Source organism: Neofelis nebulosa, chromosome X (assembly GCF_028018385.1).
Source record: "Neofelis nebulosa isolate mNeoNeb1 chromosome X, mNeoNeb1.pri, whole genome shotgun sequence".
NCBI classification, from domain to species: Eukaryota; Metazoa; Chordata; class Mammalia; order Carnivora; family Felidae; genus Neofelis; species Neofelis nebulosa.
In genome coordinates, this window is record NC_080800.1 from 33,813,244 (window position 1) to 33,827,673 (window position 14,430).

The following is a 14,430-nucleotide window of genomic DNA, read 5'->3' on the forward strand; positions in this document are numbered from 1 at the left end:
CTCAGTGCTCAGGAGTCAGGTACCTGAAGGAAAAGCCTAAGAAAGTATATGACTTTTCTTACCCCACTTATGAAAAGTCATAGTTCTGTTGACTCCATGGCAAGTAGGAGCCTTACAGAACAAAGGCTCTTGGTATATGTTCACATTGAATTTTTGAATTGAAACTTTTGGTTTTGAGATGATTGTAGATCCACAGTCAGTTATAAGAAATAATACAGGCAGATCTCATGTACCCTTTACCTAGTTTCCCCCAGTGATATCATCTTGCAAGGCTATGGTGCAATGCCACAACCAGGGTAATGGCATTGATACAATCCACCCATCTTCTTCAGATTTCCTCAGTTCTCGTGTGTGTGTGTGTGTGTGTGTGTGTGTGTGTGTGTGTGTGTTCTATGCAATTTTATCACATGTGTAGCTTTGTTTATATACCACTACAGCCAAGATGCAGAACAGTTCCGTCACAGCAAAGATCCCTTGTGATCTTTTATAACCATACCCACCTCCCTCCTGCCACCCTTCCCTAACTCCCAGCAACCGCTTATTTTGTCACTTCAGGAATGTCATTTAAATGGAATTGTATGGCATGTATCATTTGAGATGGGTTTTTTTTCACTCAGCATAATTCTGTCGAGATTCATCCAAGCTGTGTATATTGCTAGTTCATTCCTTTTTATTGCTGAGTAGTGTCCCATGGTATGGCTGTACCATAGTTTGTTGAACCAGCCACCTCTTGAAGGTCATCTAGTTTGTTTCTAATTTGGGGCTATTAGAAATAAAGATGATATGAATATTTGCATACAGCTTTTTATGTGGACATAATATTTCATTTCTCTGGGATAAACGTCCCAATGTACAATCGCTGGGTTGTATGGTAGTTGTATGCTTAGTCTTATAAGAAACTACCAAACTGTTTTCTGAAACGGCTACACCATTTTACATTCCCACAAGCAATGTCCAAGTGAACCAGTTTTTCCACATTGAATGATTTATTTATTTATTTATTTATTTTTTAACTTTTAACTTATTTTTTTATATTAAATATAATTTGTCAAATTGGCTTACCTACAACACCCAGTGCTCATCTCAACAAGTGCCCTCCTCAATGCCCATCACCCATTTTCCCTCTCCCCCCCACCAACGCCATCCACCTTCAGTTTGTTCTCTATATTTAAGAGTCTCTTGTGGTTTGCTTCCTTCCCTCTTTGTTTGTATTTATTTTCCCCCTCCCTTCCCCCATGGTCTTCTGTTAATTTTCTCAAGGTCCACATATGAGTGAAAACATGGTATCTGTCCGTCTCTGACTGACTTATTTCACTCAGCACAATACCTTCCAGTTCCATCCATGTTGCTGCAAATGGCGTGATTTTATTCTTTCTCATTGCCAAGTAGTATTCCATTGTATGTACAGGAGTGCTGACCCATAGGGGTACATGTACCCCAATGTTTATAGCAGCGCTTCCACATTGAATTTTAATGATGTGAATTACCAACATTGTTTTTAATGTTTGGTGGCTTGGCAGCCCAATGTGAACCAAGCATTACTGCCTACTTTCCCCCTCTTGGTCACTTAGGAAAGCCCTGAGACCTCAAGAACAGACAAGGAGAAGGATCTTCTGGGGCTGTTTTCAGTGGTATCTTTATTTCCACCTCATACCCCAACCTATATGTTCATTGATGGGTTCCAGTCCTCATTGTACCATGGACTGTCAGTAGCCACTAACTGACCACACGTGTGTCCTATATCTCCTCTCAAATTCCTTTTACTTTAATGTTAAAAGTTGCAGAGAAATACCTTCATAGAGTTTTCCAGCCTCTCTTTTTCTTATACCTAAGGCATATCTTAAACCAGTAAATTCTAACATAGTTGAATGGAAATGGATTGTCATATTTAATCCAGCAAGTTAATATTGTACATTCAAACATGGGCTACAAAATAATAAACCAAGCATTGTCACTTTTTCTTTTCACGTGTTTTTGTTGGTCAGGTGGAATTTGCTGCTGACATAGGCCTTCACTATAAAGGAGAGCTGACAGTTGTCTTACGTTACATTCCCCCAGAGGAGAACCTGGTGCTTCCTCTAGAACAAGTTCAAGGTAGAGTAAAAATTGGTGACTTTGATCAAGGACATTCTGTATCTAGAAGCGTGGGAATAGGGCTCAGGAATTGTTGGATTATGTTACTTTCCCATTACGCGGATGAAAATGTAAAGGATTAGGTGTCACTAACTGGAGAGAGTTGAGAAGTATATCTGACATATGGGGAAGCGTGCAAGATCTTTACAAGTAAAGGGCAAATTTCATACTTAGAAACCAGCCTTAATGGTGATATTTGTTTCCTGGAAGTCCCAGAGATCTAGAATCTTCCCCAGGATGGAGTGGGGAGGGAGGGAGTGGTACAGTCTGCTGAGAGGGGAGGTGTAAAAAGCTGCTGTACCTATTTATGATATTGACAGTTACTGAGGGAGTCTTGAGGAGGAAGTTGACTAGAACACACCAAAGGAAAAATCCAGATGGAGTCAACTTTTAAATCCCTTTTGCCCTTCTACCATCAACTCCTATAGCCAGCTTCCTCTGTCCTTCCATTCGTTATCACCCTCTTCATTGTGACCCTGTGCAAGTAATTACCGTCTCTCAGCCTCCGTTTCCTTCATAGGGTTATTGCAAGGATTAAATAGGTTCATTCATGTAAAGTGCTTAAAGCAGCACTAAATAAAGGTGGTGGTGGTGGTGATTATTCACGTTGAGCACATTTCATCAGAATAAAAATGTGACACAGGAAGAGTTTTCTCTCACTCAAAAATGTAGTTGTGCCTGGGCTATATATTGCCTTTGGAGCTGGCCTTGCACAGTTCTCAATTTGTAAGACTGAAACATCCAAGAAGGAACTTAGGGAATTTTCTCTTTTGGAGTCTGCACACTTGTGTGTGGTGTTCACTGTAGCTGTTTCTCACTGAGAGCAAGAATGTGGCTCAGGCAGCTCTCAGGGTCTTTTCCCTTTTCTCTCTATATATACCTGTGAAAAGATATTCCTTGTTGGGGAATAAAGTTTTAAATTTATTTGTTCCTGGGGGGTGGGAAGGAGGGGAGGGTGGGTGATGGGTATTGAGGAGGGCACCTTTTGGGATGAGCACTGGGTGTTGTATGGAAACCAATTTGACAATAAACTTCATATATTGAAAAAAAATAAATTTATTTGTTCTTGTTTTTCAACAAACACAAATGGGAGACCTATCCAGAAGGAATCCAGTGGGGTAAAAAACATTTAAATAAATACATGGAAAAATACACGGTAGCATAAAGACCTGATTCAGTCAGCAAATGAAATAAGTATTTGCAGATTTTCTTTCTGAACTTTGAAATAGAACCCTCTCTCTCTTCCCTTCTTTCACTTCCCTTCTCCCTCCCTCTCTCTCCGTCTCCCTCAATCTCTCTCATTTTGATGGCTGATGCAGGAAAGAAGAGCTTCAAAAGGGGAAAGAAGAAGGAGTCACCTGTAATATTTGGAGGAATACTGGAAGTGTTCATCAAAGAGGCAAAGAATTTGACCGCAGTGAAGTCGGGAGGCACTTGCGATAGCTTTGTGAAGGGGTAATTTTGTTTTAACTCATTTTAGAAAATACTTAATGGGAGACGAGAGGGTCTGTGATCCATAAGACAGTGGTGGCTGTGAGACTTCTGTGTTAGTCTTACTCTAAATGTACAAGGTAAGAGCTACCCTTAAATGCTGCCTTTTTTTTTAAGTTTATTTATTTTTGAGAGACAGAAACAGAGAGTGAGCAGCAGAGGGGCAGAGAGAGGGAGAGACAGAATCCCAAACAATCTCAAAAGTTGAATCCCAGTGCGAGGCTCAGTCTCATAAACTGTGAGATCATGACCTGAGCCAAGATCAAGAGTCAGACACTTAACTGACTGAGCCACCCAGGTGCCCCATAAATACTGGCTTTTAGATATGAAACAACACAACACAAGTATAGAGGGGGCTGTTTATTCTAGCTTTCAGCTTGCTTCCAGCATATTTCAGGATTTCTCGTCATTCTCATCCTCAATACTGGCAGATTTTCCTGTAAGATTCATTTCTCAAAGGAGGAGAAAATATGATTTTCTACATGTAATATATTTTTTATTGTGCTTTGTTATCATTTGATACTGGTAATATACAAAAGCAACAAAAATATTAGATCATTGGTGTTTTGCTCTCTTAGGGGAAATTGTAAAAAGTAGAGATTTCAGAGCACCTTCCCCAGAGATATCAACTGGAGAGTGCTTTGGCAGAGGCATATTTCTTTTTTCCAGTTTTTTCTTGTGATTGATTTCTAGTTTCATACCATGGTGGTCAGAATAGATACATGGTATGATTTCAGTCTTCTTAAGTTTATTGAAGCTTGTTTTGTTGCCTAAGATGTGATGTATTCTGGACAGTGTTCCATGTGCACTTGAAAATAATCTGTATTCTGTTGTTTTGGAATGGAACGTTCTGTATATATCTGTCATGTCCATCTGGTCTAATGTGTCCTTCAAAGATACCTTTTCCTTATTGATTTTCTGCCATTGATTTAAGTAGGGTGTTAAACCCTACTGTTATTATGTTACCACCAATTTCTCTTTATGTCCATTAATATTTGTTTTATGTATTTAAGTGCTCCAATATTGGGTGCATAGATATTTACAATTATTATACCCTCTTGTTAGATTGATCCTTATCTCATTATGTAATACCCTTCTGTGTCTCTTGTTACAGCCAGCCTTTGTTTTAAAGTCTATTTTGTCTAAGTATTATTGCTCTTCCAGACTTTTTTTTTTTTTTTTGCTTCCATTTGCATGGTAAAATTTTTTCATCCTTTCACTTTCACTCTGTATGTGTCTTTAGGTCTGGGGTGAGTCTCTTATAGGCAGCATATAGATGGATCTTGTTTTTTTATCCATTCTGCCATCCCCTGTCTTTTTATTGGAGCATTTAGGCCGTTTATATTTAAGATCATTTTGAATAGGTAGGAGCTTACTGCCATTTTGTTCATTGTTTTTCTGGTTGTTTTTGTAGTTCTTCTTTGTTCCTCTCTTCTTCTCTTGCTCTCTTTCTTTGTGATTGATGATTTTCTGCAGTGTTATATTTGGCTTTCTTTCTCTTTATGTTTTGTGGATTTATTATAGATTTTAGGCATGAGGTTAATTCTTTGAGTCAGTCACATTACTGTTCTTCTCATCAATCCTTCTTAGAAAAGTATAATTGTCTCTATAAGAAAATGAGTCAAACTTTTACCCTCACAACATTCTAATTTTGATAAAGCAAATAATAAAGAGAAGCAGATATCTGGGACTTTCCTGCTGGTGAGTGTGTGGGCCTGAGTCCCAGTCCATCTGTCCTTCAGTCTTTCTCACAATAGTTTTAAGCACAAAAGATATGTTTTATTTGTATCCTGCCATTGCATTTTCTCTCATCAGCCCCACCATCCATTCTGGCCTCTTCCTGCTCACTGTCTGGTGGGATGAGGGGATGGCTCCTTCCTATGGCCTCATTGTCACCTTACAGGGGTGATTTAACATCTTTTGAAATAGTTTTCACTGTATCTTGTTGAACATTTACAAAGCAGAGATAATAAAAGATAGTATCTTTGTTCTATAATGAAAAAGGGCCTATAACTTTCTAGTAAATTGTCTCCCTAGTTACACTTAAATATTGAGCTGATTTTCAAGAGACCTTACATTTTTTTAAGAGAGCTTGAGAAAGCAAAGTTTTTTCTGTTGCATGTAAACAAACACAAAAGGTAAAGTATCTAGGGCAGGTATGAAAGCTTCATGATAATTAGCGACCCATGTTTCTTCTGTCGTGTTATGGTATTCACCTCATTGGCCCAGGTAGCTGCTGGAGTTTCAGCTATGCTATCCAAATTCCAGCCATAAGGTAATTCCCAGAAACTTCATATGGAGCCACTTTTTGTGTCCTATTGGCCAGAACTTAGTACACAGCTATATAGGCTGCAAGGGAGGCTAGGAATGTTGTCTTTATTCTGGGCAATCTTGTGCCTAACTAAAAAAAAAATGAGTATTTTAAAGAAGAAGGAGAGAATGAATATTGGGAGAAAAGGAGTCTTTTTCTTGGTACATGAAATGAAATCTCAAGTGTTGCAAAGTGTCTTATTTATTGTAAGAACCTACTATAGGAGATATTTTCATTTCAAGATGAGGGACCAAAATAGGATTAGAAAGGAAAGTGCAGGAATTTTACTATCGCCCTACTTAAAATAAACAATAAACCAATCCACTTAAATCTAGATTTAAGCATAGAAGAACCTAGAAGAAAAAAATCAAACACACACACACACACACACACACACACACACACACGCATGCACACACACACACATACTAAGAATTAGGGGAATTGATTGGGGGCGCCTGGGTGGCTCAGTCGGTTAAGCTTCTGACTTCAGCTCAGGTCATAATCTCAGTCCATGAGTTCGAGCCCCACATCGGGCTCTGTGCTGACAGCTCAGAGCCTGGAGCCTGTTCCATATTCTGTGTCTCCCTCTCTCTCTGCCCCTCCGCTGCTCACGTTCTGTCTCTCTTTCTCTCAAAAATAAATAAACATTAAAAAAAATTTTTTTAAAGAATGATGGGGAATTGAAATGACTACTCAAGGATGCCATTGCTACTGTCTCACCGATGGCTTGATTGCATTTTCTCTTGCAGCTACCTGCTCCCTGATGATAGCAAAGCCAGCAAGCACAAAACTCTGGTAATAAAAAAGAGTGTTAACCCTCAGTGGAACCATACTTTCATGTTCAGTGGCCTGCATCCCCAGGACATAAGGAATGTTTGCCTAGAACTTACTGTCTGGGACAAGGAGGCCTTTTCCAGCAACATCTTTCTGGGAGGAGTTCGTTTGAATTCTGGAACTGGTGAGGGACTTGGGGACCCTGAGATGGTCTGTGACGAGGCATGGGGCAGAAGAGTGGTTCCTGCCGGTTAACGTGTAGTAGGTGCACACATAGTTTCGGCTTAACTGATTCCTGAAATTACCACACATGCTCCATCCCTTTAGCCAAGAATCTGTTCATTGTTAAAAATACTACTACATAAGTCTGCATCCTTTGGCTATAAGTTTAAGATATAAAATGTTTGTATTCAGTCCTTTTATAAAATATCACCTACATCTTAGTCTAAGTGAATTTCAACTACCTGCTTGGGTGTTATTTCATGTTTTGCTCAGGAGAAGATCACCAAGACAGCACAGACTTCTGACAGGGGAGAGAACAGTTTCCAAGACCAACTTTACTTCATCCTCTTCTCAGATTACTCACTGGTTGAATGGAAGGGAAACCCGTTTTCCCCGCTAAAAAATAACATCTAATGTTGTTTAAACAGATTACGGAAGCATACTACCGATGCCACAAGGTGCAAGCCAACAGGGTGAATTGGAGGGAAATGACAGTGGTAGAGCACATGTAGCCCCCCAGATTCTCATTATTCCATAATTTAAGTAAGACATGGAGGGTCTGCATGCACCATGGTCTATATTCCTGTTAAGAACAACCCTGCCTCTATGATGCTCTACTTTGTTATAGATTAAGGAGAGCCAAGAATATCTATACCACTAAAGTGAAAAATCCCCAGGTCAGTGGGCAGTTTAACAGGGGTCCTTGTTAAAAAGCGAGTGCTTCAGAGACCCACCCGTTCAGCCTGTTCTTCTGTCAGATTAACTCAGTCCAGAAGAGAGCCTGCTCTGTGATAAACTACCAAATTGGAGGGTGGTGGAAAGGACCCACTAGGGCCGTCCTGATTTGTTTCTCTTCATCTTGGCAGAAGTGAGTAGTCCGACTACAAAGGAAGTCTTTCGTTCTAACTAACACTACTCACTAGATGTGGTAAGGAAAAACAAGCCAGTGAAGGACTCTCTGCTCAAAAGACCCCCTTAGAGGTCGATAAGTGTCTTCCAGAAGATCGAAATGTTTCATCTGTGAAGTGTAACACTCCTTTTCCCCCTCTTCAGGTATGAGCCATGGGAAGAACGTGGATTGGATGGACTCTCAGGGGGAAGAGCAACGCCTTTGGCAGAAGATGGCCGACAATCCCGGGACTCCCGTAGAGGGTGTACTCATGCTCCGTTCCAGCATGGGGAAGTGTAGACTCTGAAGGTACCAGTCTCCAAAATGGGGCCTCCGGGCACTGTCTGGCTGCCATTTCCTATTATTATCAGGCTTGGTACCTGGGATTCTGTTTCCCTGCCATTTCTCACCTGAGGGAACTGGGACATGCGGGGAGAGATGTCAGTGTTATGAACATTTAGGGACTTGCTGAGTGTCTGTAAGAGCATGTACCTCCATATGTCCATGGACCAAGGCCTTTTTGATTGGATGATGGAAAGTGTGTCACATTGTCCTGTCAGCAAGCAAGTTGTACAGTGATTCATAGGCTTTATACCATAAGGGAAATGGTGCAAGCTTCTTTGAAACTACAGTAGAGATTTGGAGTCCCTAAACTTCTATTAATGAGTTATTTTAGGTTTCTTAAAAGGGTTTGAGGGATCAAAGGGCCACTCATAATATAGATCACTTGAAGAGTAAGAAGGAATACTGGCTACCCTTTTCTCACCCTGGGAATCCCCACAGTCCAAAGAAGGCATGGTGGGGATGGTTGCTTGGACAAGGAGGTGGCCCTGTTATTGTACCAAACTTGTGGATTAACCAGGTAAGTTTTCAAGATGAACTGAGAGGTTTTTTTGGTGACTATATAATTTATAATCTAAATCAGCCCACTTTTGAGAATGAGAAGAACGAAATTATTATACTGGAACAACAGATGTAAACCAGGATTGAACTGGGAAAATTGGGATGTAGGGTCACCCTACTTATGACCTAACAATTAGTTCTATGATAAACAGTTAGTTTATAAAATATTCTAAGCCACTGACTACAAGGAAGTAAGAAACTAATGCACATTTTGAGCTCCTGCTTGTATCATATTTACTGATATCTCTTTGGTCGAAGGAAGTCATATGGCCAAGCCTAAAATCAAGAGGCAGGAAAATCCATCTGTGCACGATGAAGCCATGGCAAGATTGATGATGCAGAAAGGGAAGAAGAATTGTTACCAGTAGTTCAGTCTACCATACTTTCTGTTACCTGGAATTCTAGATGCTTTAGCCACCAAACTTAAATGCAAAGGTAGTTGAAGCAGAAAGGTACCTCAGACCTGTTCCTCATTTTGCATATTCCAAATCTGAAGCCCAGGGAGCTGACATGGCTTGGCCAAGGTCATATAGAAGCTATGACTATATTCAGACTTAAATCCAGGCTGTGATTTATAGGCCAGTATTCTTTCTACTGTAGCCCCTGGCATAATCTTGTGCTTATCCAGGTGGAGAGGAGGGCATAGATGAAAGAAGGTGGAGCAGAGTCGGATTACTTCAGTATGAAGTACCTGATCGACTTTTCTGCCGGAGTCCTAGTCTAGCCCCTCAGCTCATTTTTTTACTTGAATTCATATAAAATCTTTGAAAGGATAGAAACTGAATTTTAGTGGTAAGAAAGGTAGAATCATCTTTAGGCTTATTCGAGCTAATTTTTCCATATTCTAAATTTCTCCTTGAATTTTGAAAACTGATTTCAGAATATATTTAGCATTATTCTGAGGGAATAAGCAGTCCATTTTCAGTATTATTCAAAAAAGGCTAATTCTCAAAAATTAAAGTTACCAGTGTAGTGTAGCTCAGTATATATGGAATATTTTTTAAAAACTCAAACTCCCATCCCTATGTTGCCCTTCTTAAGAAACAAAACACAAAGTGTAAGATCATCACTACTTCCTGTATTGGAAAACTTGTCTTCAGACTTGACCTGACCCATTCTGCCTTCATTGATATTTTGGGGACACGTGAGAGGGAGATGATGGTGAAGTATGGAGACATCTCTAAAGTAAACAAAATGGGGGCGCCTGGGTGGCTCAGTTAGTTAAGCGTCCGACTTCGGCTCAGGTCATGATCTCATGGTTTGTGAGTTCAAGCCCCGCATTGGGCTCTATGCTAACAGCTTGGAGCCTGGAGTCTACTTCTTTGGCTCCCTCTCCCTCTGCCCCTTCCGTGCTTGCACTCTCTCTCTCTCTCTCTCAAAATTAAATTTAAAAAAAATTTTAAAAATACAGTAAACAAAATGAAGTAGATTTATTCGCTAACAATAAAAGTGGCAAAATAATAAATTCTAAAATCTATAACTTAAACTCTAGATGAGCATAAACTTTATGTGTTCAGATCTTTGCCACATTTAGAGCAGTTTTCTGTATTATGGTTTCATAAAATCCAACATCTAACTGGGTATTTCCACAATGCGAAACCTAGGTATGCAGAAGTCCATCAGAAACCTGCGATGTTGTTCTCAGAGAGAAAAGGTAAATTGATCTTCATGTCATTCTTTTTACTAAGTATTGTGTAGAAGTAAAAATATCTTTAAATCTAGATTACATATGTGAATGGCACACAATTCAAATAGTTCAAAATTGTGAAAAGTCCATCTGCCTTCCTCCTCTTCCATAGCAGAAATGATTGATAGTCTCATTCTTTCTTATGCATATAGGGTATTACATTATAGGGATATAGCAAATTTATTTAACCATTCCTATCAAATGCCATGTTAAATATGGTTAACTAAGCTATCTACGTTTGGTGGCTTTTCTGAACAACCTTTTCTTTCAAACATCAACACTTCGAAATTCAAAATGAGATTTTTGGGTATTTCCAATTTGGGGTATTTGTCCTACAGAGATAGATACAGATGTGAGAAATGAGTACATACAAAAGTATTTATTGCAAAAGATAGAAAACAACCCAGTAGCCCCTCAGTAGAGGCCTTCTGCAATATCATATATGCCTAGTTTTTCTGTGTCGTTAGTTGCTCCCTCTCCTTCTCTGTTAAAGATTGTTAAATGATAAGCATCGGATTCTTCAGTGCTTGTTGTTTCTTATCACTTCATACACCATCTCTGGCATTATCACATATGCTGCCCTCGTAGTTTTATATGCTTATAACTTCAGACTCACATCTCCAACCCAGACCCTTCCTCTCAGCCTTAGACTCAGACCCACCTACCTATATGACCTATCCACCAGCATAGCTCATGTTTTCAACATAGTCAAAATGGAACCCTTTATTCCACCTTCCCCTTGTACCCAATTCTTCCTATTCTAGTATATCCTGTCTCAGTGCCTTGTACTGTCATCTACCCAGTTGAGCCAGTTCAGCTGGACAGTTCAGCCCAGTCTATCTCAGCACAGATAAAAGCACAGAGAGTGCTCTCCAGCCCAGCTCTCCATAACACCTTCTCAGAAGATACCATGACCTTGCTGGAGTGTCCTTGTCAGGACATCTCAGCCCTCAGCATTCCCTCACTTGAATCATACAAGTTATAAAGGGACATGGGCAAGCTTTAAAGCCTGACTTTATCCATTCAGGTTGTCAACAGTACCTTCAGGACATCTGGAAGATAATTTATCAGCTCTCATTTCACTTACATTGTCACTATAACTGGAATCATCATGTTGTAGATCTTCCAGGACACAAAAATGCCAAACACAAAGATATTTTTATGGAACTTCATAATCCTAGTCTCCTTTTCCTTAATAAACCCACACAAATATATGACCATTGATCTTTAAGTGTTTAAGTAACTAATGGATGGCCCGCCTGATTCACAGTAATATCATCTCATCATCACCTGCTACCCTAAGGTTTATATTTGATGGGGGAGGAGAAAGTCATCGAAGAAACAAGGGCAAATCCTACTTTTAGAAGCAAAGTAGATCGAAATATTGAATCGTCCCGGAAGTACCTCAGAGTAAAAGCCTATGGCATGTGGGACTGTGATCAATGTTTATTTTTTTTTTGTTCCATATAGATATTTCACATTAAACAGAGCATTGCCTTTAGAAGTTGGCAGAAGGGCTCTCCTCCTATAACGGTGTCATTTATGGCCTCTGAAATTAAAACAAACAGGAGGAGTAAATCTACACAGGTAACACTATAACAAAAATTGGATCTAGCAAAGTTTGAACAATAGCCATGGAAATTGAGCCACATCGAGGATTCCAAAGGATTATCTGAATCATCCGGAATATGAATTTAATACACTGATTCCAGAGCATTGCTCCAAACCTACTGAACAAAATCCTCAGAAATTCCTATCATTCTAATCAAGATTCTTGGGTGATTCTGATACAAATGGATCACAGTTTGAGAAACACTGCATAAGAAGACAAAATAACTATAATAACTGGACTCACTCTATGTCATGATGGCAGGTTAGATTTGGCTAACTTGGACGTTGTTCATTGCAAGGCAATCGTGGTGAAATGGAAGGAGCCTAACCTCGGACTCAGATGATATTAGCTCAAGTCTTGACTGCTTACCAACTATGTGACCTCGGTCAAGTTAAGTATCCAATCTAGGCCTTGATCTTTTTGCCTGTAAAACAGGAATAATCAGGATAACTTGGAGTTACTGAAGATATGAAAGAAAGTAATATATGTAAATATGCTTTGTAAATTTTAACCACTGGGGTGGGGGAGGCCATTGGTGAGCTAGATACAGCACTCTGTTGTTCATAATCTCTTGGGCCCTTCTTTTCCTGAATGCTTGGCTGGAACTTAATCATTCTATGTACAATTAAGTGGTCTCCAGTGTATAGAAATACAAAAAAAAAAAAGGGAGAAGAAGAAGAAGAGGAAGAGGAAGAGGAAGAAGAGGAAGAGGAAGAGGAAGAAGAAGAAGAAGAAAAGAAAAGAAAAGAAAAGAAAAAAGAAAGAAAGAAAGAAAAGTCTTATTTTGTGCTATATTACCCATTGTGGGTAATAGTAATTTATTTTTAGGCTGGAATTTCCTACTTCATCTGACTAGATAATAAATATTTCAAAATGTGTTTTATTTGATGGGGAGAAAAACTGGTCAGTTTTTTTGTTAACAGGTTGTGGAATCTACAAGCAAACCATGTTGCCATGCCTTTCCGTAACACCCTCTTTTGGTGTAAAGACCATCTCTTTCTGTGGCCCATTGCTTATCCTTCATGCTAGAGAGATCAAACCTGCCTTCCTCACAGGGTTGTTGTTCAGAATTGTGCTTTTTATTTACAGAAGGAAATTTACTGTTCTGTTGAAACAAATTCCATAGAAATACAAACTACTCTTGGCATTATGAGGAATGCACAGTGTTTCAAAGATCAGCATTTGTACCTCATTTGCCTCCCTAGAACCCATCAAACTATTCTGGCAGGGGGTTCCTTCCATATTTGGAAAAGGGAGTGGAATATGTAGTTAGTATTGCCTGTACATGACAAAACACTCATATGGGGTAGTAGATCATATTTTTATCTTTAGTATCTCAGCACAAAGGGAGACTTAACTCTGTTTTTCTTTTTCTTTGGTTGAGGCAGAGATTAACACAGCAAGAAAGTAAAATATTTTATTATAATTTAAAGCAAAAGTTTAAGTCATTGGCATTTGTGAGGGAAAAAAAGGCTCCTTATAGAAGAGCAGAGAACTAGATACGTGTTTGAATCTAAATATTTTCGTTTCACCTCTTTATTGTTAGATCTGCTTACTTTGGGAAAGAGTCTGATTGCTCCTTCCATGCATTTTTTTCTGCTTCGCCCAAGGTTAATTTTGTCTTCAGAAAGTTGACACTCATTTGTGCAGATCCATGAGAATTGATGAGTCTAAACAATAAAACTTTTAAAATCTTTCTCACTTGGAAACAAGGAAGGGAACCATTCTGTTACAAGACAGTTTATGTCCAACATTTATGGTTAAACTATAGTTAGAGCAATTGCAGGTTGGGAATATATTTTCTTTTCTATCCTTTCCTCATATTCATTATTCATAAATGGACATTTTTGAAGAGAGATCATTGGCTTTCAGTTGATATGAAGAAATAGATGTCTAGAATTTCCTGAATCTTTTTGCTTTTGACCTTCATCACCCTCACGTAATTTGTCCTCCTTAATTCCTAAATATCTTCCTACATTGTCCCTCTGACTAATGGGGTTTATACAAGAACCTTAGGAACTCCTCATGATCCCACATGGATTAATGGAAATATTATTGTTAATTTTCAGCTTTTTCCTTTTACCTCAAAACCCAGCCCTGTTAGAATCATATGCTTGCAAAGCATCTGAATGCACAAAGCCAGTTTACGGGGCTGGGTACGGGCTGTCCTGGCTACTTCCCGGGGTGCCAAGTTATAAGGGGCACTAAACATCTCTGAAAAGGTAATGAGGTAGAGAACTTCTCTAAGGAAGAGTATGGTATTAGGAGGATGAAATAATGTCTATTTCAATAAATAAGTGAAGAAGGGACCCCATGCCTGAAGAGCGATTCATGGTTGATAAATTCTAAGAAAGGTCTATTTAGAGGCAAAGCGTTTGTTTTGTTGAATAAGGTTTACAGTTTGG

General features: G+C 39.2%; 1 protein-coding gene across 7 annotated transcripts in view; it reads left to right on the forward strand.

Moving 5' to 3' along the window:
• SYTL5 (synaptotagmin like 5) overlaps positions 1–12,685 on the forward strand; it is a 272,831-nt gene extending 260,146 nt beyond the window's left edge. For 5 of the 7 annotated variants that reach the window (XM_058712816.1, XM_058712821.1, XM_058712819.1 and 2 more), the window contains 5 exons: positions 1,986–2,094; positions 3,453–3,588; positions 6,688–6,896; positions 7,988–8,132; positions 10,331–11,644. In XM_058712816.1, coding sequence (XP_058568799.1) covers positions 1,986–2,094; positions 3,453–3,588; positions 6,688–6,896; positions 7,988–8,130 — 597 coding nt within the window. In that variant the 3' untranslated portion in view covers positions 8,131–8,132; positions 10,331–11,644. Of the gene's footprint in view, positions 1–1,985; positions 2,095–3,452; positions 3,589–6,687; positions 6,897–7,987; positions 8,416–10,330; positions 11,645–11,883 lie in introns of those variants that run through there. The other 2 variants (XR_009256972.1, XM_058712818.1) reach the window with 2 other exon arrangements.
• The last annotated feature ends 1,745 nt before the right edge of the window (positions 12,686–14,430 follow it).